The sequence below is a fragment of the Falco naumanni genome, chromosome 6, assembly GCF_017639655.2.
Source record: "Falco naumanni isolate bFalNau1 chromosome 6, bFalNau1.pat, whole genome shotgun sequence".
NCBI classification, from domain to species: Eukaryota; Metazoa; Chordata; class Aves; order Falconiformes; family Falconidae; genus Falco; species Falco naumanni.
Genome location: NC_054059.1, coordinates 76,616,066 through 76,641,927, shown reverse-complemented (window position 1 = coordinate 76,641,927; position 25,862 = coordinate 76,616,066). Strand labels below are relative to the sequence as shown.

Below are 25,862 nucleotides of genomic sequence, written 5' to 3'. Positions count from 1 at the left end.
TATAGAGCAATCAAAGAAGATGAGGATAGATGTCTGATGTCGTCTGCCTGCTGTCTGGCAGTGCCGCTAAATACTCCCGTCCTCTGGATGATACTTTCCACAAAGTCCTGACTGGCCAATTAGATAAAAGCATCATGATAATTAAACAAGTAGAAAATAACTAAAATATCACCACCTGTATAGCATGAGTATGAAGATGTTGGATAGCTCTATCTTGCATGCCACTGGGACAGTCTTTCCCACTAGCATTTGGAAGCATTTATTACTTAGTGTACTTACTACTGGGAGTGTACTCTGCCCATCTGGGAAGGCACACAGGTCCTGGCAATTTAAAGTTTGTGGTAAAGTTCGCAGCGCAGGGTTCGTGGTAGCTGACAGCGCCCAACCAGGAAGGATCTGTAGACCCTGCCCTTTCCCTCTTGCTCTTCTTGAGCTAAAGCGGGATTTGGCTCCTGACCTCATTTGACCCTGCGGCTACAGTGGGTCATATCGTGCCCTTGGATGTTTCAGAGGAATTCCGTAAGCACACGGCTATTGACATCAGTACTTGGCCAGCGCTTTCCTTTTTCCAGGTGTGTCTTCCTGGTTACAAAGGTTGAATTTCAAGGTAAATTCCCACATGATGACAATATGTCATCTCTCCCGATTGTATCTCTCCTAAAAGGGCATTTTTTTTGCCCTGTTGTTTTTATCATTATGTATGCCTAATTCCCGCTCAGTCAGTAGTACACAGGATGGTTCACATTCCCAAATTCACATGACACTGAAAGTCTAAAACTGTTATTCTTTGAGAGCAGGGAATATATTATAAACTGTTGAATTTTATATCAGAGAACAGAGGTGAATGAAAATGATGGGAGAATTGTAAATACCTTCTATATGCTTCCTAACACTTGTGGTCAGAGATTGCAATAAACAATAAGAGATCAGGCTCATTATTCTAATTGCTTTGCAACAAGAAAGCATTCTTCTCTTGGTATAAATAGCCATTGCTGCTATTGCAGCAGTGTGAATTTGTGGCAGCTGAGAATGTGGCCTCATTGCAAATCCCGTGCTTTCTTCCCGTGGCATACTTTTGGAAACAAATGTATTTTGTTGGATTAGAATTGATTGTGACTTTAAAAGCTGCTGAATTGCTTCAGTTTCAGTGGAAGTTACTAGAAGTTGAATCCTTTGTGGGGTTCAAGCTCGTGAAAGTATTTAGGCTTGTGCAGCAGCTCAGCTGTTTGAGCAGGGCTTAGATGAATAGATAGTTCCTGAGATGCATGCTTTCCAAAATCAGGGCTTAATTCACACCTCTCCTTTAAATCTGATTTGGGATCAAATATTAAGTAGTGCAGAAAAAAGATCTCATTCCGGGAATTCCCATCCAGTCACACCCCTCCCCCCCCCCCCCCCAACTCAACAGTTTAATGACATTGTGGGGCTTTGTTGTTATTGTAGGAGCCAAAGGCAAGCAGAGTGCAGACTGAGTTATCAGAGTTAGTACCGAACTTGAAGGTGCTTTATCAAATTATGAATGAGGTGAATGATAAACAAGGGTTGGAAAGCTGGCTTTATGTGGACTGCTTCATAAGAAGAATTCCCCGGTAGCTTTCTCCTCATCTATCAGAGTTAAGTTTTTTACTCTTAGAATAGATTACTTATAATAGATGTTTCAGTGGAGGTAGGGGCAGAGGGCCATTACTCTATTCCTTTTTTTTAAACAGGAATAAATAGCCTTGAAAGCAGGTAGTAGATTTTTACATTGTAGATTAGGTCATATAGTAAAAATAAACTCTACAATAAGTGTGGGGACAAAATTGTGCAGTAAATTCTTATGACAAGATGCCTGCCTTCTTCCCTTGTAAATTACTTAATTTTCTGCATTCAACATGTCGGTCCCATTCCTACATCCACCTTGCATTAAGAATCAAAGTGAAAACCATCAGCTGCAGCAGTCTATCATTTTGTGTTTCCAGTGGAGATAATTTAAGTATAAAACAGTGACATTGAATATTGATAGAAGATGACAGGCTGTGATTAAAGTTTTGTGCTGGGTAAAGCAAACGGCTGGAGGATTGAAGAGAAAACAACAAAAATATGGTTCAGTATTGTGTGGTATCTTGTTTTTTAATAAGACTAATCAAATGTCCATTATTGGTTTTAAGCACTAGAAAAATTGTTCTTCTTCCTTGTTTTGGACAGGCCTTTCAGGAAAGAAAAAGCAGACATAAAGTATGTACATTTCACATAAAATACAAGGTGGTAGTTTTGTCCTTAGGATGCTGATATCAGGGTTTTTTTTTTTCTATGGACAAGAGAAAGATGTCATGATTCTTAGCAGATTTAGATTTCAGTTTAGAGTCTAATGCTTCAGTATCCTGAATGCAGTAGGTAGCGTTCTACTGAATTGAAGAACTTGTGGATAATGAGCGTAGCTGGTAGGCTTAATTTTTTTAAAACATTTGGCAGAAAATTCTGTCAGATCCATTTTTCTGTTTACTGAGATCATTGTGAGGGGCCATGTATTTTTACAGTAATATTTCTTATTTTTTGTTGTTAGGTTCTTTCTAAGAAAAATTCTGAATGTCTTAATGGGAAGGAGTTTTTAAAGAAATGTTTTATGAAGTTGAAAGGTCTGAGAAGCTTCCTTAGGAATGTTAGAATCCATCCATCATAATAGAATGTGTTTATCCATTTTTTCTTAATCATGCAATTTATAGAATTGGTGGTGTAACCTCATTATGCATATATACAACATGCCCAAAACAGATTAAAAATATTAATGTGAGAATGTAATGACTCTTCATGTGAGAAATATTTGGATGCGTTACATAAAAAATTAGATTTTCTTTAGGGGATGGGGGTAGGGGTGGGGAGTGTGGAATTTATGGGAGAGTGTACAACTTAGATCTGGTTCATCACCTTATTAACATTTATTATTATGTTATTGCTTCCTTAAGTCAAAATCTGTGGAACTAGAGAGAAAACTGGAATTCTGGAAGGAGATCAGATATGATCGTCCTACTTCCAGTTGGTCTTGGGTGATTTACTTCCAGCCCTCCCACTTAATGCACAGTTTGTCTTGCCTTCTGCATTTAAGGCTGTATTCTCAATCACGTATCTCAGCTGCTGATGGAAATCATTCAGCTACAAATCCAGAGGAGGAAACTGCTTGCACTCACAGTTCCCCTATGCTTACCCCACTTTGACAATTTGGTGTGCAGATTTGAAAACTCTGTCCCTCATTTTGTAGTACTGTGAAATACATAATGGTTACATGGTACATTGGTTTTGTTTCAATGTCACTACCATTACGCTAAAAGGAAAGTATTTATACAGGCTAAAAAGGCTTATTTCCTTCATATATGTACATCTTCACATCCATCCATCCATCCATCTTCATGTACTATGAAGTCCTTCACACAAGGATAAAACAATACAATTAAAATTGTTTATAAATAGAACACAGTACATATAAACATAATGTTTAATTTAGCTGTTCTCAGCTAGTTAATTGTATAGTGCAGCATACGATTATTCTGTCCATGGGCTTTCAGAGGTTCTTTATCTGAAGACACTACCTGGAGCTACCACAAGTAATAAAATAGCAATGTTACCTGCTAGGTAACAGCACAGGAGGAGGGAGAATATAGAGGCAGGGAAGAAAGGAGTTAGGCTTTTCAAATGAAAGGAGTCTGAAGACCTGTGGAGGTTGTCCCTCTGGCCAGACCTGCAGAAACACAGTGTCCCTGGAGTGAAAGTTCAGACAGGGGTAAGGAGAGATGTGAGAGAAGCAAGGTCCATGCAGCAGGCAGCAGCAGCCTGAAGGAGATTGTGCAGCGTTTCAGTGGCATTTTCCCTTCCAAAGTAGTTTTGTTACACTTCAGTTCCATTCTTTAAGTGTTTTTTATACTGTGCCTAGGGTGTCTACAGTGTTCAGACAAGCTGGTGTCTGCTCATATCTGGGGTTCTCCTCAAGGTCTTGTCTGAAATTTGGTGAGTATGGGCAAGGAGGGAATTGAACTGTTGGTCTTTCTTTTGCTCACAAAGCCAAGAAGTGATAGCTCCTAATCCCAACATAACCTAAAAGGCTGTGGTGGGTGTTCCCTAGCAATATTATAGAGGTTAGATCACTCAACAGAGGCACAGGATACCTGGCTCCAGGTACTCTGCCTACTGCATCTCCAGGTATACTCTACCCTGCTGCCTCCCTGAGTAGAGGAGGATGCCATAGCCACCACACTGAGGGCTGGGATGGGGGCTCTGCTCACATGTTTCCTCAAATCTGTCCCTTTATGTGCATTCGCCTCTGCTCCTGTGCTGCTGTAGGAAGCAGAGTCACTGCTACCACCTGTTCTTCCAGCTGCATGAAAGTAGCATCCATGTCTCTGTGCTGCACTATGGTGTCCTTGTCTGGGTGTTCTGGATGTCTTTTGGATAGGACTGCTGTGCAGAGGACATACCTGTGGCTTAATAAGGTTTAGATATTAGAAAAGTCAGCCCTGAGCAAAATTTTTAGATGTTGAAGATGTAGATGTCTAGAAGTTTGATGGGGATTGTGATGATGGCTTTCTTGTGGTTCTGGTCCAGAGTATTCTCCAGTAGCTCAAACATCACATTTAAAGAGGATCATCCACTTGCTGCTTTCTAGATTTTATTGTATGCTTTGAAGGGAGAAGGCAAGGTCAGAGATGCAAATGGCTTGTGCCAGAGAAAAGTACTGCAAGCTTCTCACTTTGCCTAGGAGTTGTAGCTGGTCTCCAAGGTTAGAGCATGTTGTCATCTGAGAGGGGAGTGTGGAGTCTCCTGACCTTCTAGGAGTGAGTCTTGTTTTTACATGGAGAAATGCAGTAACAGGGCTGAACAGCAAACGAGTGTTGTCAGTGAGCTTTGAAATAAGGGAGTATGAAGAATGTCTCCCGTAGTGGGGAGCAACTGTATGGTCAGAACAACATGAGGTCAGTTCATGAGATTTTTTAGCTCCTGAGGAGTTTGGAGAGAAGAGGCACAATGCAAGGAATTGAATTGTGAAACTGAGGTTGTATGAAAGGGTTTATAGGATTAGGGAGACCCGCAAGAAGAAGAAACCAAAAGGTTTTGATTCCAGATGTTTAGAAAAGGTGACTTTCTAGTTTGCAGGCAAAGGGGAAAAAAAAGGTTTTGCTGTTCGGATAAAGTCCGGATAAAGGTTTTCTTTGTCCCTTTTCCTGTACCTTCTCTCTTCTCTCTTTTATGCTCATCAGCTGAGAGCTGTGGTCTGATGAACCCTAGCTGTACCTTCTCCCGTATCAGTCTGCTGATGCATACCAGCCAGGTGGGGAAAACTCGTTATGTGCCTCCCTCTCCTTAGACTCTCATGTGAGCCACTGGTAGGAACACTGTAGTCCTTGGTTGGTTCAACAGCTTGGTTGTAGGCATCTTAAAATACGGCAGCTGAGGTTAAAGATCAAAAACTGATAAGGCTGGAACCCTTTTTTTATGAAGGAGAGAAGCCAAACATATTCCTGAAGTACTACATACTTGTTAAATGTAAGAAGGGTTATTAATGCATGACTGTACGTTAATACGATAAATCAAATCAGAGGGGTGGATTTTTGCTAAAGGAATATGGTTGCCTGCCTTCCTGTAAGTGTTATTATTACTCCATACTGTTTTTTTTTACTTGCTGCCTTTGTTCACTGCATGGCTGTTGCCTTAAGAAAAAGCAACAAAGACATAACTAGATGTAGAGTAAGAAGAGCTAGTTCCTTCCCTGTGGTGCGAAATATAAATAGAAGTGAGTGACCAAAATATAGAGAAACTTTCCCCAGTTTGTACAATAGATCAACAAAGAATGGGGGTAGAGAGCAAAGTCTTTTGATTCACGTTGCCGTTTTCTTGCAAGCCTCAAAACTTTCCAGTCATTTTAATTGTTGTAACGAAAACCCCTGTTGTTTCTGCCAGACTATTTTTGCTGCATTTTATTTGCTTTCTTGTGAGAGAAAACTGCCTTTAGGGTCAGTGCAGCAGTGTTAACACGTTTGCCAGGTACTGGGAAAAGGTAAGTACGTGCTTCCCTGAATGTGTGGCTCACCTCTTAGAAGGAAGTTGTCTAGAGTATTTCTTCTCGGTGGTGGTTAATCTCCCCTCATAAGTTAGCTTTTGTTTATACACTTTCTAGATGGGTGTCTTACTATGTAACCTTTTAGCTTCGGTCTTGCTCTCTTGTCTTTCAAGATGTGGCTTCTTACAGGGGTTTCCCTTAAAATAAACATCATCATCATCTATCAACACACAGTGTTGACCTCGGGGTGTTATAAACCACTTTTAACAATTTGCTCACCAAGGGGCATTCCTGAAAACTAGAGATGATGAGATTTACAAGTATTGACATCTCACTAGGTTGATTCCAAGTTTCTTTTGAGGAGATTTGGAGATTTTTGGAGACTTTGTTTTGTTTTGGTTGTTTTTGTTTTGTTTTTTAAAATGGGGTTTAATATAAAAGCTTTTGGCTATTTTTACACGGGCATGTTTTCATTTAGGCTGTAATGTTCAGGAACTGAATGTGCCTTTTTTGTATGTATGCAGAGTCCTCAATAGGAAAGTTGTGTTCTCGTAGTTCCAGTTAGCACTATAAATAGCTTTAGAATAATGTGCTGAGAGCCACATAGAGAGCCCTCGTTGATGTCTCTGGGAATCTTGGGAAAAGTCAGCGAAGCAGTGTTCTTTGGGCTTTAAGGAAAGAGAGAGAATCCTTGCTGTATATGTTTCCCGATGTGAATTTCACCCAGCGTTAGATGTAGTTTCAAGATAGCCTCTAGTTTCCTTGTACCCTCTGGTCTTTGGTGGTGTTTCTGAGAAAACAACTTGAGACTTGGTAAAGGCATCTGCAGTTACAATTTGAGTTGCCACTTTATGACGAGAACTGAAGGATAAACCTCGCTGTTCCACGTTCATTTCCTCCTAACCATAAACAGCTCTTTCTCTGACAGCTTTTTCATCATCATCAACTTGACCTAATCCGGAATTCTCCCTGCTGCGTCCTTTTGTGTTGCTGTGGATGTCTCAGTCATTCCTCAAGTCAACTTAGGCCTGCTTTTGTAGATTCTTTCTGCATAGTATCCTTGAGATAAGACCCGTCCTAGCTATCTATCGAGTTAAAAAATTACCCTGGTTGAATCTTGCATCTCCCTTACTTCAACATCCATTTCCCTGGCCATGACTTGACAAAAGCAGTCTTGCCCTATTCTCATCCATTTAAAGTGCTGTTGCCACTGCAATGACTGGCAGTGACTGTCGCTCCCCCCCCCCCCCCCCCCCCCCATTCTGTGTTTCTGATCATTTCACTTTCTTTGCTTTTCTCCATTGGTTCCCTCTATCCTGACACATCAAACATAACTACTAGCCTTCAGTGTCAAGGCTGCTCACAATCTTTTACCACCTGCTCAGTCTTTTATTTTTTTTTTTATTTATATTGAAAGACTGACTTCCATCTGCAGATGTTAAACCACATCGGCATCAATCACTTGCCCATTATGTTTTTATATTAGCGTCTTTTGCCCTTCTTACTTGATTCCTTCATGGAGGGATGGAGATCTTAGATATCCACTGACCTGTTTCATTGGCCTCCTTGAAGTCCTTAAAATGCTCATTCACTGTGCTACCTCAGTGTGCTTGACAGTGATTAGACTAATTAGTTACCGATGTAACTAATTAAACTATTGCAGTATGACATGCCATATTCAGTCCACTGTTGTCTCTGTTTATTTGAACATCCTCATCTGTGTCCTAGCTCTTGCTGCTTGTTTTAAACTTAAAAGCCGTTCTTTTTTTGTAATCATTGTAATCTGTGTGGGGTTTGTACTAAGCCTGGCACTTTGGACTCGTGAGCACTCTGGCACTTGGAAGTTCACAGTCAGTAGGAGATTTAGCTATGCTTTGTTGTTGCTGGCTATGTATAAATACTTGATGGGTTGTAATTTGTTGTGCATTCCAGCAAATTGTTCCTGTCGGCTCCATTGAGCTTCCCACATATGCCACTTTGATAATAATGTACAGACAGGTGTATAACACCTAGAGTTTGATACATCATAAAATATTTATGAGTATAGGAATAATGTAAAATCTAATCCAATCTTGATCCATCAGTTTGAAAAGTTGCATACCTTGAAAAAATTCCCTGTGTTTAGTACAGGCATCCACATACTTTTAGCTTCATGGAGACTGCAAATACACTCTTAGTGTGGATTGAACATGAGTAAACCAAACTCTGAAATTCAATTAAGCTTGATTTACACTTGTTGTAAAAGCTAAAGATTTTTGCATTTGGGGGACAATATAATTTTTAATAATTATTTAGAATGTGTTTCGCTATCAGCTATTTGCAGCTTTCAAGTAATTTTCATTCAAAAAATGTGTTTGAAAAAATGCTTCTAGGCACTGAGTTTCAAAATACAGCCAAAAAGATGCAGAGTCCTCGGACTTAGGTATGTTCTAAATATCCAAGTATGTGTCTGTTCACTGATTTCATTTGAAAAGGTCAGCATAGCATCTTAGAATCTGAGTTCAAGATTTATCAGGCTTCTACAGATACAACGGTAAAACAAAGATACCCTTAAAATAAAAGCAAGCTATTAGTGGTATGTTCCGTAATTGCTGATTACTAAAACAGGTGTAAAACTGAGACGCTGCCAAAAGCATGTTGACCGATGAGTTGGAGTTGTGGCCGCATAACAGCATCCCAGGCACCATTATGCTGTATTTTATATATGCTATTCATCTTCTCCACTGTAAATACTGCATACATCACTATCTCTGCCCTAGTTTTGTCAATAGAGCTCTTCATTAAATTGAATAGCCAAAACAGGCTAGCCGCTGGAAATTATGATTTAGGTCTCTGGTGTATTTTCTGAACCTTTAATAATAAGCCATATATAGCTGCAAACAGACTTTTCCAAAAAGCGAGTAAATGGGCTTATGTATGTCTGCAGGGAAATGTTTTGACTGTGTAACCATGATGATGTGACTGATGAGTACAGAAACAGTTGGGGTTATTTTATTTTTCTGGCATGGTAAGTGAAATGCTACCTGGATAGAACACAGAAGTGTAACCCAGTGAAGATTTTTTTGCTTTCTAATCAGTCATACCCTGAAGTCTTTGAGGGAGATCAACTCGTGGACCTCATGCTGCATTCTGCCTTCAGTAAACTTACATATACTGACTCTAAGCACAGATGAAATAGCTTACCTTTTGGAGCTTTATTTTGCTCTCAGTCTCAAAATATTGCGGTGTGAATTTTACAGCTTGGCATCTTGTAGAGTTTGTAGAGTTAAAAACGTACCTTTGTTAGGTTAATGAATTCATTGTGAGCAGTGTAGCTCCTTTATCCTTTGTTTAGAATAAAAGATAAGCTGGTCTTTAATTTAGTCAGAAAAGTTGAAATCAAACTTATTTTCCTTCTTTTAGTCACTCTGCTTACAGTTACAGAGTAAATTATATAATATGAAAAGCACTGTGAAAAAAAATATTGCCATTTTTAGATATTAGCATTGAAATCTGTCTGGAAGTGTGTATTGACGTGGGAATTGGTGCTTCCAAGTCCCATCCCAGGCTCTGCCACCGATCTGCTGTATTTTAGCAGGCAACTTAATCTTTTTGGTTCCTTGGAGACAACATGTATTAAATGGAATTGTGACCACATCTCTTATGAGCAGTATGATGTTAGTATTCAGTGTCTTTGTTTTGAAAAACTATCTGTGCCTAGAATGCCCATTTACATTAGGTGAAAATACCCATTGGACAGATCTCAGGAGCAGTATCTGTAATGGACATGGACATCTCTGAGAGATGATCAATGGATTAAAAAATGAAGAAGTTTGGTATTTTGAATTTCCAAATACTTTTGGTTTTTTCTTTGGTGGCATAACAAAGTAGAAAAAAAACAAAGCAAATTAGCGAGAGAGAAGGACAATGTTCAAAAGTATAAGGCAGAAGGAAAGAAAGGGTATTATAGTTTAAGCTAACTTCAACTCATTGACCAGAGCTGAAAAAGCACAATTCAGTCTTAACAGGAAACTTAGTGTACCTATTTTCCAAAAGTTAGAGGTGATTTAATGCAGTAAACAGTGTGATTGTTCATGCGTGATCTTCTACATCAAATTCAGGAAAAACAAGTGACTGCTCGTAGGCTGACAGTCCTGTGTATCTGATAGCACGAAGGAAGCCCTGGGTGTGATCACAAGACCTCTGGACTTGTGTCTGATCAGGGGAAGGTCACACGTAGCCAGTGTATGCCATACAGTTGGAAGCAACATCTTACCACAAAAGTATTTTATGGTATCAGCTTTGCAATAAGGCCGTAATTTTGCTGCTCTTCAGTTTGAAATAGCTTGTGTTATCTCTGTGGAAGCATTTGAGCTGCTGTTGCTTTTTCATTGTTTTTATTTTCCTTGTATTTCCTATCTAATAACAAGCAGCCATCCCAAAAGTTACTTGAAATAGCAACTATTCTCCCTGAACTGCAGTTTTATTTTCTTTTGGCTTTTATTTCAGCTGTGGGAGCCAGCTACTCCAAAGAGTGTGGGAAGCTGACTTGGAGGCCTGTCAGCTGTTGATCCGAGGGTTTCAACTGAAAGAAACCAGTTGTGTTTTTGAGGAAGAGGAGAACCAAATGGATGAGATTGAGACGACTGCTGATGGCCCGTCTGAGTCTGAGAAAAGAAAAGAAGGTTGCTTTCCAAAGGGCGCAGAGTGGGGCACTGTTCCCTGCCCCAAACACAGCGAGCTAAACGAGGTATCTGAAATAGTCTACAGCTGCATTTCAAGCAATAATGCTGGTTTTCCTTTTGAGAGGAGTTGAGTCTGGGTGATGGGTCAGCAGGGTAGGTTAAGTATGAACTTAACATCTGGCCTCCAATATGCAACATGAATAAAATAGCTCATTAGCTTCTCAGAAGCCCTTCAACCCTTTTTCCTTTCACCATCAGTCTTTTTAATATGTGGAAATTATTCAGGCAATAAATACAGAATGTACGTCAGGATTAAAAGGAAAAACGATTATGTATTTAACAGAAACTATCAGCTGTTCCTCATCTCACTGACAAGTTACACTATGAGTTAGTTTTGGTGACTTGTATTCCTGGATCTGAGTTAGCTTGAACTGGGGAGAGAGTAAGTTTTCTTCCCCCGGTGAAATGGTCAAAGGCTTCCTAGCTCAGATGCTGGTAGGCTTCCAGCATCCAACAAATAAAAGGAGGAAAAAAAATCATGAGACTTAAAAGGTTCGTCAAATTTCTTTTAATTTTCTGCTCTGGAATGCCATACTTGTTTGAAAAATGTACAGCTACCTAATAATCTTTTAACTGCACTGCCAAGGTAAACAAGTTGTTAAAAAGCTTCATCATCCCGCAGCACCACTGTGACAAAAAGACCCTTCAGCAGGAGTTGACAAATATTAAAAGTGTACTTAATTGTACCTGATGTTAAGAGCCATTGAACTGTGTGTTACATTGAAAGCTGATGCTTGATTTTGCATTCATACTGGCTGAGATTTGGTGGAAAGCAGGCCCTTAACTTACTCTAAAATCTCCTCTTGTTAGTAAAATTCTGTTTTTAAATTGAGCTTCAATAGTAACTTGCAGCCTTTTCCTATGGAAAAAGTTTTACAGACTGAATCCACATAGAGAACATTTTTATTGGAAATGGTCAGCTGTGGCTTTGATTTCCCACCCCCTACATTTTTTTTTGATTCCCTCTCTTACTGTATTCCTGATGAGTCCACTGAAGTAATACGAGGAGTTCTGTTATGGGAAGCTGTGCTGCCCTTTCCAAAGTGCAGCTTAGAAGCTCTGAAGGGTTTGGGGGTTTGTGGCTGTTTCTGTAGCACTTGAGATTTATGCTGTAGATGATCATCTGTGTCACCCCTGCAAGTCCAGGTCGTTTCCCTGGAAAACAGCATTGCTATCCTTGAATGACATCTAAGCAGCTGAAGTGAGGTGACTTTTGGTTCTGGAGAGAGGTGCAGGACTCAAGAGGGACAGGCTCCTCCTGTGTTTAATGGAAAAGGAAAGCATATCTGCAGTGCTTCCATTAGGCTTCTCCTTTTGAACTTGCTTTTTGATAATTTCCTGTCTATGTTGACCATAGGGGGAACTTAGGGAGCCTACCCCCTAACTTCAGCTCTTCATCTAGGTGCTTAAACTTCGTGGTGTAAATGTCTTTGCCTGGGATCTGGCCTGTCCTGCTATCCTGCATCAACTCCACTGAGAATATATCAAAATCCAGTAGCTGATCTGTAAATAGGAACATGAAAATGCCTGTCAGTGAAGGACCTGTGGAGGTATTCCTGACTCTGTGCCCACAGTGCTCCTAGGACTGACAAACTTGAAAGCAAAGAAGAAGCAGTTTTCTTAGTGTAAGACCATTCATTTTCCAGCTTTTAGAAGGAGTTGAGCAACACGGATGTTTTATCGTGGCTTACTCAACTAGCCTTTCTCTGCTTCGGTGCTGCCTGCAGCTTTGGCCAGTGAGGCCAACGTAATGCCTCAGTGATGACTGAACCCATTGCAACCATAAAAAACCCCAACATATAGACTGTATTCTGGTTCTGGCATTAGGGTTTGCTTTTATACTTTCAGGAGCTGGGATTTTTAACTTGTAGGGTATAGAATTTTTACCCAAACGAGTACACTTTAGGTAGTAAGGCTGAGGATCTCAGTGACAGGCAGTATCTCAACTTTTGGAGAAGAGCTATAGCATAACGTTCCCTAACATCTCCTAGTTCATCACAAGGCAGAATATAAAAACAATCAGAAAACCTGACACATGACAGATCATGCTGACTTCCACTTTTGAACATGTTGAAGTGCAAGGGACAGTATGTCTTGACCTGTAAACGGGCTTAGTTGAAAGACAACTACTTCTGTAGCATTTAAGTGCTACAAGTGTTATATGGTATTGTATTTTTTTATTTAAAACTAATGTCATGCTTGTGGGGAAAAAAAAAAAAGGGGTGGTGGTGGCTTTTAGTCTCTAAATTTATCCATCCACATGGCTTTCACGGAAAAACTTATTGTTGTCCATTACTAGTGAACCTTTCTGTAGCCATGTATCAGCGAGTGGGGATATGTAATAGAAAAGCATGTGTCTGTCAGAATACTTGGTCTGATATTATTCCACAAGGCTGTGGTGTCCCTGTGAGAGGAGTAGCTCGATGCGGTTCCCATATTTCCAGAATGACTGTTCTCTCCAGCTGTGTCCCCTCTGTGTCCCCATTGAGCAACTCCTCGGGTGCTGTTGGTCACTGAAGCAGAAGGAAGGAGTGGTGTTCTTTGTATTTAGAGGTTACTGAATTACTTGCTCCAAAACAATATAGGAAAGGGTAATAATAGCATGTGTATTATATATGCCTCGGAAGGTACGTTTCGTTCCCAGGTGATTGATTTCCTTTATGGTGAAATGCCATAAATGAAGCTCTCCAGTTATTTATCATGTTGTGTCTGGCTAAGTATCTGGATATTGGTTTTGTTGATGTATGCTACAAATACTGCTTTCTCACATGTCACTGTCTTGCTGTATAGCTTTCATTAGAAAACAAAGAACAAATAAGAAACATAACAATAGAAATAAGAAAAGCAAACCAGATGAATGGAAAGAACCCTTCACTTAGATGCTCAGATACTGCTTTGCAGAGGGTACATTTTTAATTTTTAATTAAATATCCTCACTAGATCATAAAATATGGCATGTTCTGGTATAAAATATGTAAAGTATAAATTCTTTGAAAGTTCAGATATTTTACTGTCATGTGCGACCACAGGTTTATTAACTGTCAACAGTTATTTTATAGTCTTTGTAATGGTGTTTTCTAAGACAGTACAGATTTCCCACCCCCCCAGTTTATTTACATGGTAGACTCTGGCATCCCAAAATAATCCGGTAAATTACATTTCGTTTATAACACTGACTGTTAGCCAGGGAAGACAATCACATGCTTTGGCATCTCAGCTTGTTGAGGCCAGAAAAAATCATCCTGTGGAACACACTGAGTTATTTAAAAATTAAGATGTATTCCTTTTAATTACAGATAACTCATTATAGTATTTTTACAAAATGTGGAAGCAAAGTTACAGACAATATTACTGGCCTCAGTCATGTGAAAGTCAGCTTGTTGTCTAATGTATTTGATACAGATTTTTGAATTTTCATATAAGTGTGTACGCTCCAGCTGGTAGCTATCTTGATGAAATTAAGGTGCCCCATCACTGCAGTTACAGTTAGTCTTTCCGTGGCTAATTGGGCATGATTTTCTCCCAAGTCTCTGAGGAATTAAAGACGGGTTCCAGTTTTCATCCCAGAAATGTTCCATGCTTATTATTTTGCCCAGGTGACATGGCAGTGAGGTGGAAGCTGCTGTGATGATCATTATTACATAGTTAGATACATACCTGAGTGATTTCTAAAATACACAGTAACACTTCATTTCTCTTCAGACATTAACGCCTGCTTGTTCCATTTCTTGTGATATCTTGCTCTTTTTATTTTTATTTGCCTGTTGATTATGTGTAAGCAAACCCTTTTGTAACACCAGGAACACGAATGATAACTAATAAGCAGAGAGATGTGTGTGTGCTGGGACCTCCTTAACATCAAGTATCTTAATGAACATGAGTATGTGTGCAGCTGCAGGCTTGAATTTCTGACCTATCCTTTTTTCTTCTTCTTCTGCTATCTGGCATGCTGTGCAGTGCTCCCTCTTAATCACTATGAAGGAAAGCAACACCTACTAGATTTCAAGAAAATTGAGGTGATTAAAGTTACAAGGTAAAACCCAAAATTTGGTAGTGTTACCTTTTGTAAGACAGTATTTGTGATAGTTATACCACCAGAATTCTTTGTAGGTCATTTTTCACTTTTTCACCATAAAAGCGGCAGAGAACAGGGGTGAGAGTAAGGGCTGCTGTTTTTTCCTCACCTCTGGCTACTTCAGTTTTGCCATCTGGGATGATGTTTCAGGGTCTGTTGTAGAGCACTGTGGTGCTGGGAAGATGTTCTGTAATTGCAAGGCCTTCATGTGATTCACTTTTTTTAAGATACTGAATCTTATAGAACAGTTCTGAGTGATACTAAGTGGACAATCCTGAAGAAAAAAAAATATGAATATTTAATGTGGTGTCTGTCATTAAAACAAAGTCATCACAGGACATGAGACAACATTTTTCAGAATTTAGCAATAGCAAGCACCAAGAAAGCCTGTGTCAGCAAGGCTGTACCTTATTACTGGGCATTGAGATAGCCAGTGGTCCAGGAGGCAAATGTGCAATGTGTAAAGGACAAAGCCTTTAGAAAGCTAAATCAACTGTACATTCATTCGAGTTTTAATTAAACGTTGTATTTGTAGAGCTTCTAAAATAATTTGGAAACTTTAAATTTAATCTTCGTTTTAAATGTCAGCATTAAGCGTCAGTAAAAGTCAGCATTTGAGTGTTTTTTGTATTGATCCAAGCTGGAAGGGATTTCTGTAGCAACAGGCAGCGGGACTTGTACACAACGGTCACATCATTGTTGTATGTTCACATGCATTGTTGTGCAGTGCAGCGTGCCGCTTGGCTGTACGTGATACTGTTGTGTAGTATCTGCTGGTAAAAATGTGATCTCTTTAGCCAGAGGTCGTAGCATCTCAGTACACTTAATGCTTACGTGTATTTAGCAGTAAAAATATCATTAGAAAATTAATATTACAGGTAAAAGAAATCTAAGCAACCACTTTTCAGATAAATTACTGAAAATAGTACCCAGTAATAATAATAATAATGATCTTAGGGCAGCATAATGATTTTGCACTTCATTGTTTATATGTATGGACATAGCTACGATACTAAATATCGCCCTATCAAATCAATATCCTTATCTCAGCTTATTTAAAGATTTTCAATACTGTTATGTGTGATAAGAACTAACGATTTTCCAATAACGTCAACATCAAATTTCTTTGCTCTTCAGCTGATCAACAAAATGTTGGCTAATTTCTTATAGACTTTACAGATGAAGCAAGTTTTGAAAGAGGAACTGACTGTAGTTAGCATGTGTTACCAATACAAAACATCAGTGGAGTCTCTTGTTTCTCCTGCCCAAAATCACTTACAGGGTTTTGTGCCGAAAAAAATTCTGTGCACTCTTGAATGGTGTATGGATCCATAAGACAGAAAAACTTGTCTCAGTCTATAGTTAGTCTCTTAGTCTGAGGCAGTATTCCATGTGGGTTTTAACTGGGAAGTCAAAGGCAGGCTTTAATAAAATGTATTCAAATTTAGCTTTAAATATTGTGTGGCTGCCACTGCTCCATTATAAATGCAATTGAAGTGTTTCATGCATGTGAAGCAAAATGATGTAACTGTTCAGCTTATATAACTTCTTAATGTGCTATATGTTTTTTTTAAGCTCCATTGAAATCTTATTGTTTATATAGCATGTATCTACCATATACTTAATAATTTATCTCTAACAGGTTATAGAAGACATTTCATTTGGAGCAGAGGGTCATTTATCTGAGGTAAGTGTTTTCTAGGCAGTATAAAGCAGTGATCTTGGCCAGGCTTCTGGATCTCAATTAGAACTAATGACACTTGTTTTTATAGTATTACCTTCAAGTATAAATTGCTAGAATGTGCGAGCACTTAGAAAAGCAGCATAGGCACAACTAGAGTGGGCCCATTCCTTTTTTTCCCATTGATTGATAATGGCAAAATTGCCGTGTGTTTCAGAGATCTTCTAGTTGAATCCTGCACTAGTGCTTTTAATACATACCAACAACAGGATGAATATGTTGGGGAAAAGTAGGACCGACGATATTTAGCCAACCTCACTGTAGCACTGTCATGATGCTTAGGAACAGAACAAAATCATGATGCTTTACTTGGTTCCTTGTACCACTAAAAATACCTTTGAATTTACTTTTGAATTGTAACACAATACAGGGTAATAGGAATTCCATTTGAATAAAAATACTGGATGTTTGTAATTTTACACTGTTTTCATAAGTAAAAAATATGTCAGATCCTAGTCTATATACTTAAGAAAGTCTAGGATACTTGAGTAACATGAGATGCATTTCCTAGGAGAGTAAGTGATTAGAAAAATCTGCGTACATACAAAAATCTGTCTACATACAAACTAAAAATTCAGGTAATATATGTATAAGGAGAGTTATACAGGTTCTAAGAGCTGTGTGGATTCAGTCTGGCCCATTTTTATGGTGTGCTTTGGGTTGCAACTTACATATTAAGGAAATTTAGTATCCAAGCATTGTGTCCAGCCAGCAAATTAATTACAAAGGTAAGTAACCCCTAGTTCACCTTCCATAATAGCAGAAATGCCACCTGTCAAGTACGGGTGACAAGCGCTGAGCCAAGTAAATACTAAATAAATATATAAATAAAAATTGCAGTTTGGGATAGTTATTCAGATGAGGCATTTCTTTAGATACCCACCAATGAATCCAAAGACTGTGGAGCAGCCGGAATGCTCCAGGAAAGATAATCTAACTGCAAGACCAAGCTCAGATTGTTGACCTTGTGTGCAAGGGAACTGTGACGTGAGAGCGTGCCTAGGATAGACTGCATAGCTCTGTGTGAGTTCAGCATAAATAAAAACCTTGAGAGCAAAGGTGAACTTTGCAGAAAATGCAAATAGCCTTTCTTAGCAGTAACTTTGTTGTGAATTAAAGGAAAACTGTGCAGGTGCTTGTGTCCACAAGATGGCATGAAATAGGGTCAGGTAGTCTCCCAGGATAAAGGTAGCAAAAAGCCCTGCTCCCAGCAGGGTAAAATGCTTAGGGCATGTTGGTAGTGAAAGCTGCCAAGACAGCAGGATATTTGCTGGAAACTAAAAAAATTGTGTATGGTCTGAAGCAAAGCAGATAGAGTACAGCTGCATGCTTATGTCCAGCAGTGACCTCCACTGAAAGTTGTAGCAGAGCCTAGCTCTTGACTGAAGTTGTTCTTTTGCTTAACAGGAGACGTATCCAGAGCATGTGAGTGCGATGTGTGTGCTGAGTTTACAAATGCACCAGAGCTCATGGGCGTAGAGGGCTGCCGCTGTGGAAGTATCCACTAAGAGCGTAATATGTTATGAGTCCTCACAAACAGAGGAACTTTGCCCTTTTGAATTTTTGAGGAAAAACGTGCATAAAGAGAATAGAGAGCAATGACACAAATAGAGGAAATGGAAATTTGTTAGAAAGCCAGGCTCTTACCACACCGCTGCCACAGCTGGATTAATGTTGACTTGTAGACAGCTCTATAAAAACTCCATGAAACTGTCAGCACCCTGTACCATGGCAAAGCTTTGCCTAAATGTTCCTTTGAAGCCCTGGTCCCCTAATCCACTCTTGTCAGTCTCCCTGCTGCCTGCAGGAGAGCACCCTGTTAGTCATTCCAGATTGTTGCATCTTAGTGACTCGGGAGCAGAGATGGAGTGAACAATGCTAGGAACCACCTATAAATGATACCCGGCTATGCTGACTCCTAGCACAGCAGGCTGTGGACACCAAAAACCAGTCTGGGGCTTTTGTTTCTTTTCCAGGTCCTGGCCCACTGTGAATTTTATTGCTAAGTCAGTAAATGTCCTCATCCTCCCACAGCAGGAACTGGAATTGTCCCAGTTTAATTAAATGAGCCAGTGAAGTAGTGTGCACTCATTTTAGGAAGTCTGCACTCAGGAAAGATCTTCAGTCTGCTGGAGATGAGAACGGGAGGACTGCTGTCACCCAGACCACAGCAGGCTGCTGGATGGCAGTGGAAAGCTCTATTCCTGCGTAGATGTTTTTCAAAGGACACTCCTCCATAGCTGGAAGATACATGAGGGGAAGAACTGCCAACAGCAGGCTGTAATTTTGATGAGTAATTTAACAGTCCCATGTGGTGTTGTATCCCTGTGGAGGAGGGAAGGGGATCAGTGCAAGCAAAGGGAATGTGGGATAAGCGTCTGGTGGCAGGGAGGAGGTAGGTCACAGTTGTGAAACAGCTGTCTGGAAAGTTTTATGCCTGAATCGTTGCATATGAGAAACCAAGGAGCATGTTGTAGTGCTGCAGTCTCCTAAATACATATAAACAGGCTGATGGAACAAGCTAGCAGTCTGTAAGTGGAGGGTGGTAAGGGCAAAAGTAATTGGGATACAACCTTGATCCCTCTTCCGAGAAAAGGTAGATAACCACCTTCATGAAAGGGAAACCTCACCGAAACAAAATCAGGGCAGCAGCAGGTGAGGTTCTGTGGGACAGACTTCGTAGGAGGAGGAACCAGCAGATGATCTTTGGTCCCCTCTAGAAGACTTCATGTTTCTAGTACAGTGCGATCTTCTTTTGGTGCAGAAAAGGCAGACTACGCATCTGTCAGCAACTCTTCAGTTTACCAAAAGAATTCTGAAAAGGAAAGGACAAAAATGTTCCTAAGGATGACCCTAAAAGGGTACTGCACAGTGTAAAAGTGAAGCAGCAGGACCATCGAACACACTAAGCTACTGTAGAACAAAAGACATGCAAAATGGCTAGGGAGTTCAGGGATAAGCTGTTGTGTAAGGGGTAGGTGGAAGAAAACGTGAGTTTTCTAACAAGAGAGGTGAAGGAGAAAATAATGAAACTAGAGCAGAGGCCAGAAATATTTTTTTTTCTTCCTTTCTTTGGTTTTAGTCTTTCTAAAAATGATAAACTATGTCCATGTATGTAGTGCTCTTAAGTATTCAGTACAAGGTAGCAAGAGACAAATGTAGTAACGGATCCTAAGGCAAGTGAGATGTACTCAAGTCAGGCTAGACTGATGAAATTTCTTCTGAGTGCATAGGAGCCAAGAAAAACAATCTCCAAACCATTAACAAGCTGCTTTGAAAACTCCTGAAGTCCTAGGGGATCGGTAAAAGGCAGACTTGGTATTTGTCTTTAAAAAGGAGGTAGGCTAGGAGTTTATGTGCCAGTCAACATAATTTCAATTAGGATTAGAATTCCAAATGCTCTTGATAGATTGAAAGAATAGCCTGAAATCAATAAGATGGGATACGTTGAAAGACAGGTGCAAATTACACTTGAGGAAGAAAAAAGTCAAATTTATGTATACAGATGGTAAATAGCAGCTAAGATGACAATACTGCAGAAGCAGGATCTAGGGTTATAGTGGACTGCAGATAGAGTGGGATTCATTACCTTCATCCTGTTGCAAGAAAGGGCAAATGTCATTTGCAGCCTCATTAATGGGAATGTCAGTTGTAAGACAGAAATAATTACTGTGCTTAGCTGAGAATGTCAGAGCCTCCAGAGGACTACAGCGCTGGTTTGGGCACCTCACTCTGTAAAAGGCAGGAACACACTGAAGAAAAGAAGGAAAGGAATAGAAATAAAAGGTTTAGAAATCCTGGTCTGGTTGAAAGTCAAGGTCTTCAATCACATAAAAAATAATGATAAGGAGGACATTAGTTATCGTTGTGTGCTGTATAAGGGTAAAATGCAACGTAACCACCTTGGTTTGTAGCAAGGGAAGTTTGCGGTAGGAAAACTTGCTCACTGCAAGGGCAGTTCGGCTCTGGAGCAGGCTCTACCCTGCCACCAGAACCACAAAATCCCGGTCAGCTGCCAGGGGCTGTGTAGGCTGACACCAGCTGAGGACAGCCACAGCAGGTCACCGAGCAGCCTTTGGTGGTCCCTGGTTGCTTCCTGGTCAGCCTTGCCACGATGCTAAGCTGGTGTCCGTCAGGAGTAACACGCATTGTTTTCAGAGTAAGAGACCAGACCTGTTCTCAGTGGCCATTTTACTTTCCTCATTTACAATACCTGCCCAGGACAATGCACACAGGGCAGGACATCTGGGATGCAGAGCAGGGGCAAATGCTTCGTCCACCTGCACTTTGGACACTTTGTGGCCATCTAGCTCATACCTGAGGGCACGTGCACTTAGCCTGCTTGCAACTGAAGCATCTGCTCAAGCAGCGCAAACATATGGTTGGTTGCATTTTGTTTCTGGACTGATTTAAGAGATGCCCTGGCCTGATGATTAGGAGTTTCCAGTGCTCACAATTTCCATTAACTTCTGCAAGGGGTGAGGGTCTGCCAACAGTAACTCACTGTTCTAAACCTTGTGCCGTAATATGAAGTGTCTGTCTGCAAGGGCAACTTTTTTAGTTGTTATGTTATTTTGAATTACTTTAACTATTACAGGAGAGAACAGATTTAGTACAGCTGAAAGAAATCTGGCTTTGATGTTCTGCAGAAGGTCTTCTAAGGCTTTTATCTTATTTGGGTTATGATATTGCTAGTTGGAATTAAGGCAACACCTTTTTACGAAAGTTCCTCTGTAGGAAGGTTGACTTTTATGGATATATCTGGGAATACTGCTTCTCAACACAACCAGCAAAGACTCTAATAGAGACATTAATCTCTAATAGAGTTAGATGTAGCTACTACAGTACTGATTCTTCTCCATAAAATTGCTGAACTAGATCCAAAAGAGCACAAAAAGTGTTTGCAATGGAAAAGCTCATCAAACATTTTCCTTGAGTAATGCTGTCAAGGAGCTGTTGCTCATAGGTGACTAAAGTGACTTGTAAAAGCATAAAATGAAATGCATAAGGCTAAAGTGCTAGGGAAGCTATTCCCTCGGCTCTTAATTCAGTATGCTGATGTTCCAGCTGTGCATCAGCTGGAACCGTGTTCTTCCTGCTTCTTGCATCAGACTCATTTCTGGAAGAGAATGAGAATTTCTACTTTGCATGAGGAAGCAGAATTTCACCCTAAAAAATAACAAATCACACCCACATTTGTGCTGTTTTTACCTGCTTAGGGATGCAGATTGGGGGGTGAGCAGAAATCCTAACGAGTTACATCCCCTGTTCACAGGAAAATCCGTAAAGCAATATTGCATCTCAGCTCTTCCCTGACTTCCACAGTCTCTCCTAGCTGCTTCCTGAAAGTGCTGTTAGTGCAAAAATAACCAAAGAAGTCTAAAGCGTTGACATAATTGACAAGCTTGGATGAGTTGTATTTGATTAATATGTGAGCTGGAGGCAGAGTCCACTCTCTTCTCAGAGATGTTGATCAGTGTAAAGTGCCACTTTCCAACCGAGAGCTGTTCTGAAGAGTTCGTGTGTCACTGACAGCGGTTTCCCTGCCTGCATACACAAATGTCAAATAAAAATGTTACCAGTGATGTTACTAGGCATGAAAGGCACTGAGAGAAATCTTTCCTATCTACTTCTCTGGGTTATTGAAGTTTTTTCAAATGAGGGCCTGGGGGCAGAAGCTGTGGAATTGGTTGAATGTTTAGAATTATTCTTGTATATTTTTGAGAACAGTATATTCTCCTTCCCATTTAATTTATAGCTGTTGCTGATGTTAAACTAAAGTTAGAGTTCTCTGCATGACCGCATCTTTCCAATCCAAAATAAGAAAGGCCATATATATATATGTATGTATGTTCTGGAAGATCATAATTTATATGGTGATCCTCCTGCATATTTCAAATGATGCCTGCAAGTAAGCTCCTGGGAGATGATGCTTGTCTAAACTATGGAGGAACTTCTCATTTCAACTAAAAAGGTAGTTGTGTCATGTAGGTGCAAAACCAATTTGCCTGTACACTATTATTGCTGTATTAAAGAGGAATTAAGCTGCAAAATACCTACTAGGAGTTTAAGATTAACAGATTAACTCATACCTTGTGGAGCAATTTTAGTTACACTGCAATGCAACCATAGCCATATAGTTATGATTAAATGGTTTCAAGTATTTAAAGACCTAAACAAGTTTGATCCAATTTTTACTTAATTTCCCTGCCTTCCCATATTGTAACAATTCTACATTGAGCACATTTTCCTAGTACTCATTGTTCATGTATCTTAATTTCCAAAGTAAACAGGATGTTTGTTACATTTTTAGATGATTCATTATGTACCAAAAATGTGAAGAATATACACTTAAAGGAAGTGTGAAGGAAGAATACACTTAATTTTTCTCACATGAGGTAGAATGGACATTTTACTTGAAGTGAGAATCTAAATATTCAGTTGACAAAGGAATTAAAGCCAGTGAGTTAAAAACTGTAGTCTCTTATTTTTAAGCCTGTTTAGTGTGAGACAAGGTAGAGCCCTTGGCTGGAACTGCAGGACGGTAGAAGCTACCAGCCAAAGCTCAGAACCCCAAAGTACAGGTTAGCACTGATGCACAGCACCATGAGGTGCCTTTGCTACGGAATGAGCGTTCACCTGAAGTCCTAGGGTCCTGGGGGCTTCTTCACTGGGTTCCTTCCTTCCATCCTTCCTGGGACCTTTCTTTACTTGGCTGTCAAGTTTTCTTTTAAAGGGGAAAAGAAAATGTCAATTGTGAAATCAGATTACGTCGCCGTATGCCACTAAACGTAGTCATCCAGCTGCGCTGCAACTGTGGATTGCAGGCTGTAGTTGGATTTTATCTGGGGGTTTCAGCATCTGTGCATATTAGAGCAAGGCCACTGCAACTTGGAGTCTGTTTTGCCAACCAGGTATCTAAGTGCTGTCTCCAGCATCTTTCAACCCACCTGAAGTTCCGTGAGGGGGTAGGTCTAAAAGGCCTGGTTTGCCCTGTACGTTCACTGACACAGTGACTAGGGAAAATTTTTCGACTGTGGATCTTTACGGCAGGGCTAGACAAATCCAGCCGGTGTGCTGATCATTTAGATTAGCTGCTCACTGAACTCCTTGTATTTGCATATATGAGACCGGAAACATGAGGGCAATTTTAAAAGTGGAAGAAATGGATCTTCTCTTACAGCAACTGATGATAATGCTGATTGGGCAACCGATTATCTGGATAAACGTTCCTGCTATTAACAGTACCCTAAAAAAGAAAGGGATACCCTACTGTAATGCATATCTTTATAATGCTTTTAATATTTAAATATAATTAATGGCACAGGTATTCAGGAGTGTGCTGTAACACATACTTCTTTTGTTTGCTGTCTGTAGTAACTGATGATTTCAAATCAGTATGAGAAGTGTCATTTTTTTGACAGCATGAATATGATCCAATAATCTCATATATTAATAGTTCTTGATAAAAGCAGTGACTGGATCAGATTAAAGTATTCAATAACTTGATGTTATTAGAGCAAGAATCTGCTTTTTATGTGTCACTATAAGATACTAGTTCTTCAGGATCTGTACAGGACTAATTAATTTTGTCAAAGTACACAGTCTGCAGAAAGAGTCTGGTTTGAAAACTTCACTTTTGGCTTTTTTCTGTCAGAGCAATACTTGGGAGTTTGTGCATTAATTAAAGTCGTTCTTCAGTTAACTGTTCAATGGTTGTATAGCACTGAGTGGTTTTTGCCTTGTTTTTCTTGCATTGGGGATGACGGTTTTGTGAAGACCTGATTTTCTTACATGTAACTGTTAGAGAAAAATCAGTGTTCAGAGGTGGAGCTTTCTCTAGACAGTCGTAATTTTAGATGTGCTTTCAGAATACTAGGTTTTTGCAATTTACTCAGTCTTCTAGCCCAAGACCTAAGTTCTTTTAGACAACTGTCATCTGTTCTCGCATGCGTGTCACAGAATGATTCCCTAAAAGCTTTCTGTTGATATAAATTGCCAGGGTTATCCCACTCCTTAACAGCATATGGAGTCCTGCTGGTGTACTGAATAAATGATTTAGCAGCTGGATGGAAGACTTGTTCCTCATCTTCTTTCCCTGGTCTTGAGAAAAGGACGTTCCTAGCGGCTGTAGAGAGAATGTGAACCTTCTCCTCCCCTGTTCACATTTTAAAAACAACGGGTCATTTTTCTGTCTGTAAATGCTGTGGAGTGCTGCTGTAATTCTGGTGTTTGATAATGGCTCTGAAGGCGGCTGCTCCGGTCTCGTGCGCGGCGGCAGGGATTCAGCCAGCTGGTTCTCACGTGCCTCTCTGTGTCTGAGCTGCCGGTGTTTTGCGATACAACCTCTCTCAGCCAGCTCGCTCATCCAGGGCTCGAGCTGCAGCTGGCTGTGCACCCCTGCGATCTGCTGGATAGCCACGTCTGGCAGGAGCCCTAGGAAAGCAGAAGGGCCAAAGCGCTGTGCTGTAACAGGGGATGTGCCAGCAAGCAGAGCTTTTCTGACGTTTGACTCTGTGCATGCACTGTGTGTCACGAAGCGTAAGGATGGCACAGAACAGAGGTCTGGTAAATGTGTTCACCAAAAATCAGGTTGGTCCACAATGGGCAGCGTTCCGACAAGTATTAGCATGATTTCTTTGAAAGGCCTTTGACTGAAGGCTTGATTTCTCTTAAGCAACCAATGATGGCTGCTATTATAGCAACAGATCAGTACAAAGGACTCAAAGTATTATTTTTTTTTTAAAGGAGAAAAACTTTCTGAAGATTGTATATGGGTGCATGTGCAGCTGGCTTTAGGGACAGGTGCACAGACTGAAGAAAAATCCACTTTTCTGGACACCAGCTGGTGAATTACTCCAGTTTTTTCAACATGGTTCCAGCAGAACTTCTTGGCATCATACTCTTTTCCTTACAGATAAGCCATGTCATTCACTATAAACAGCACTACGATGCCTTGGGAGGGAGAGGAGAGGCGAGGCTTGTCTCAGTGCTGCACAAATTAGTTGATTTTTTTTCCCCTCCTCTTGTATTTGCTGCTTATTTGTGTAATTTCTCAAAGAAGTACTCAATACAAAATATAAAAGATACAAATTACCCTTCTGCATATATCTGAAAGCAGACTAACTTATGGGAAGGACTTTGCAACTGGTTTGAAATACTCAGCTTAAAATAAAAAAGTGTTTTTCTCTAGAAGTTCTAAGTAGAGAAGTATTATTTTTGAAAATTTAGTCTTGTTTTGTGATAACACAGTAAAAAAGTGTAGTTTTATCCTGTAATCTCTAACACTTTGAT

At 40.1% G+C, this 25,862-nt stretch overlaps 1 protein-coding gene across 2 annotated transcripts in view; it reads left to right on the top strand.

The window, feature by feature from the left end:
• The window catches only part of DISC1 (DISC1 scaffold protein), a 204,441-nt gene that overhangs the window by 167,191 nt on the left and 11,388 nt on the right, over positions 1–25,862 (top strand). For both annotated transcript variants that reach the window (XM_040598953.1, XM_040598952.1), the window contains exons 11-12: positions 10,517–10,757; positions 16,470–16,514. In XM_040598953.1, coding sequence (XP_040454887.1) covers positions 10,517–10,757; positions 16,470–16,514 — 286 coding nt within the window. The remainder of the gene's footprint in view (positions 1–10,516; positions 10,758–16,469; positions 16,515–25,862) is intronic.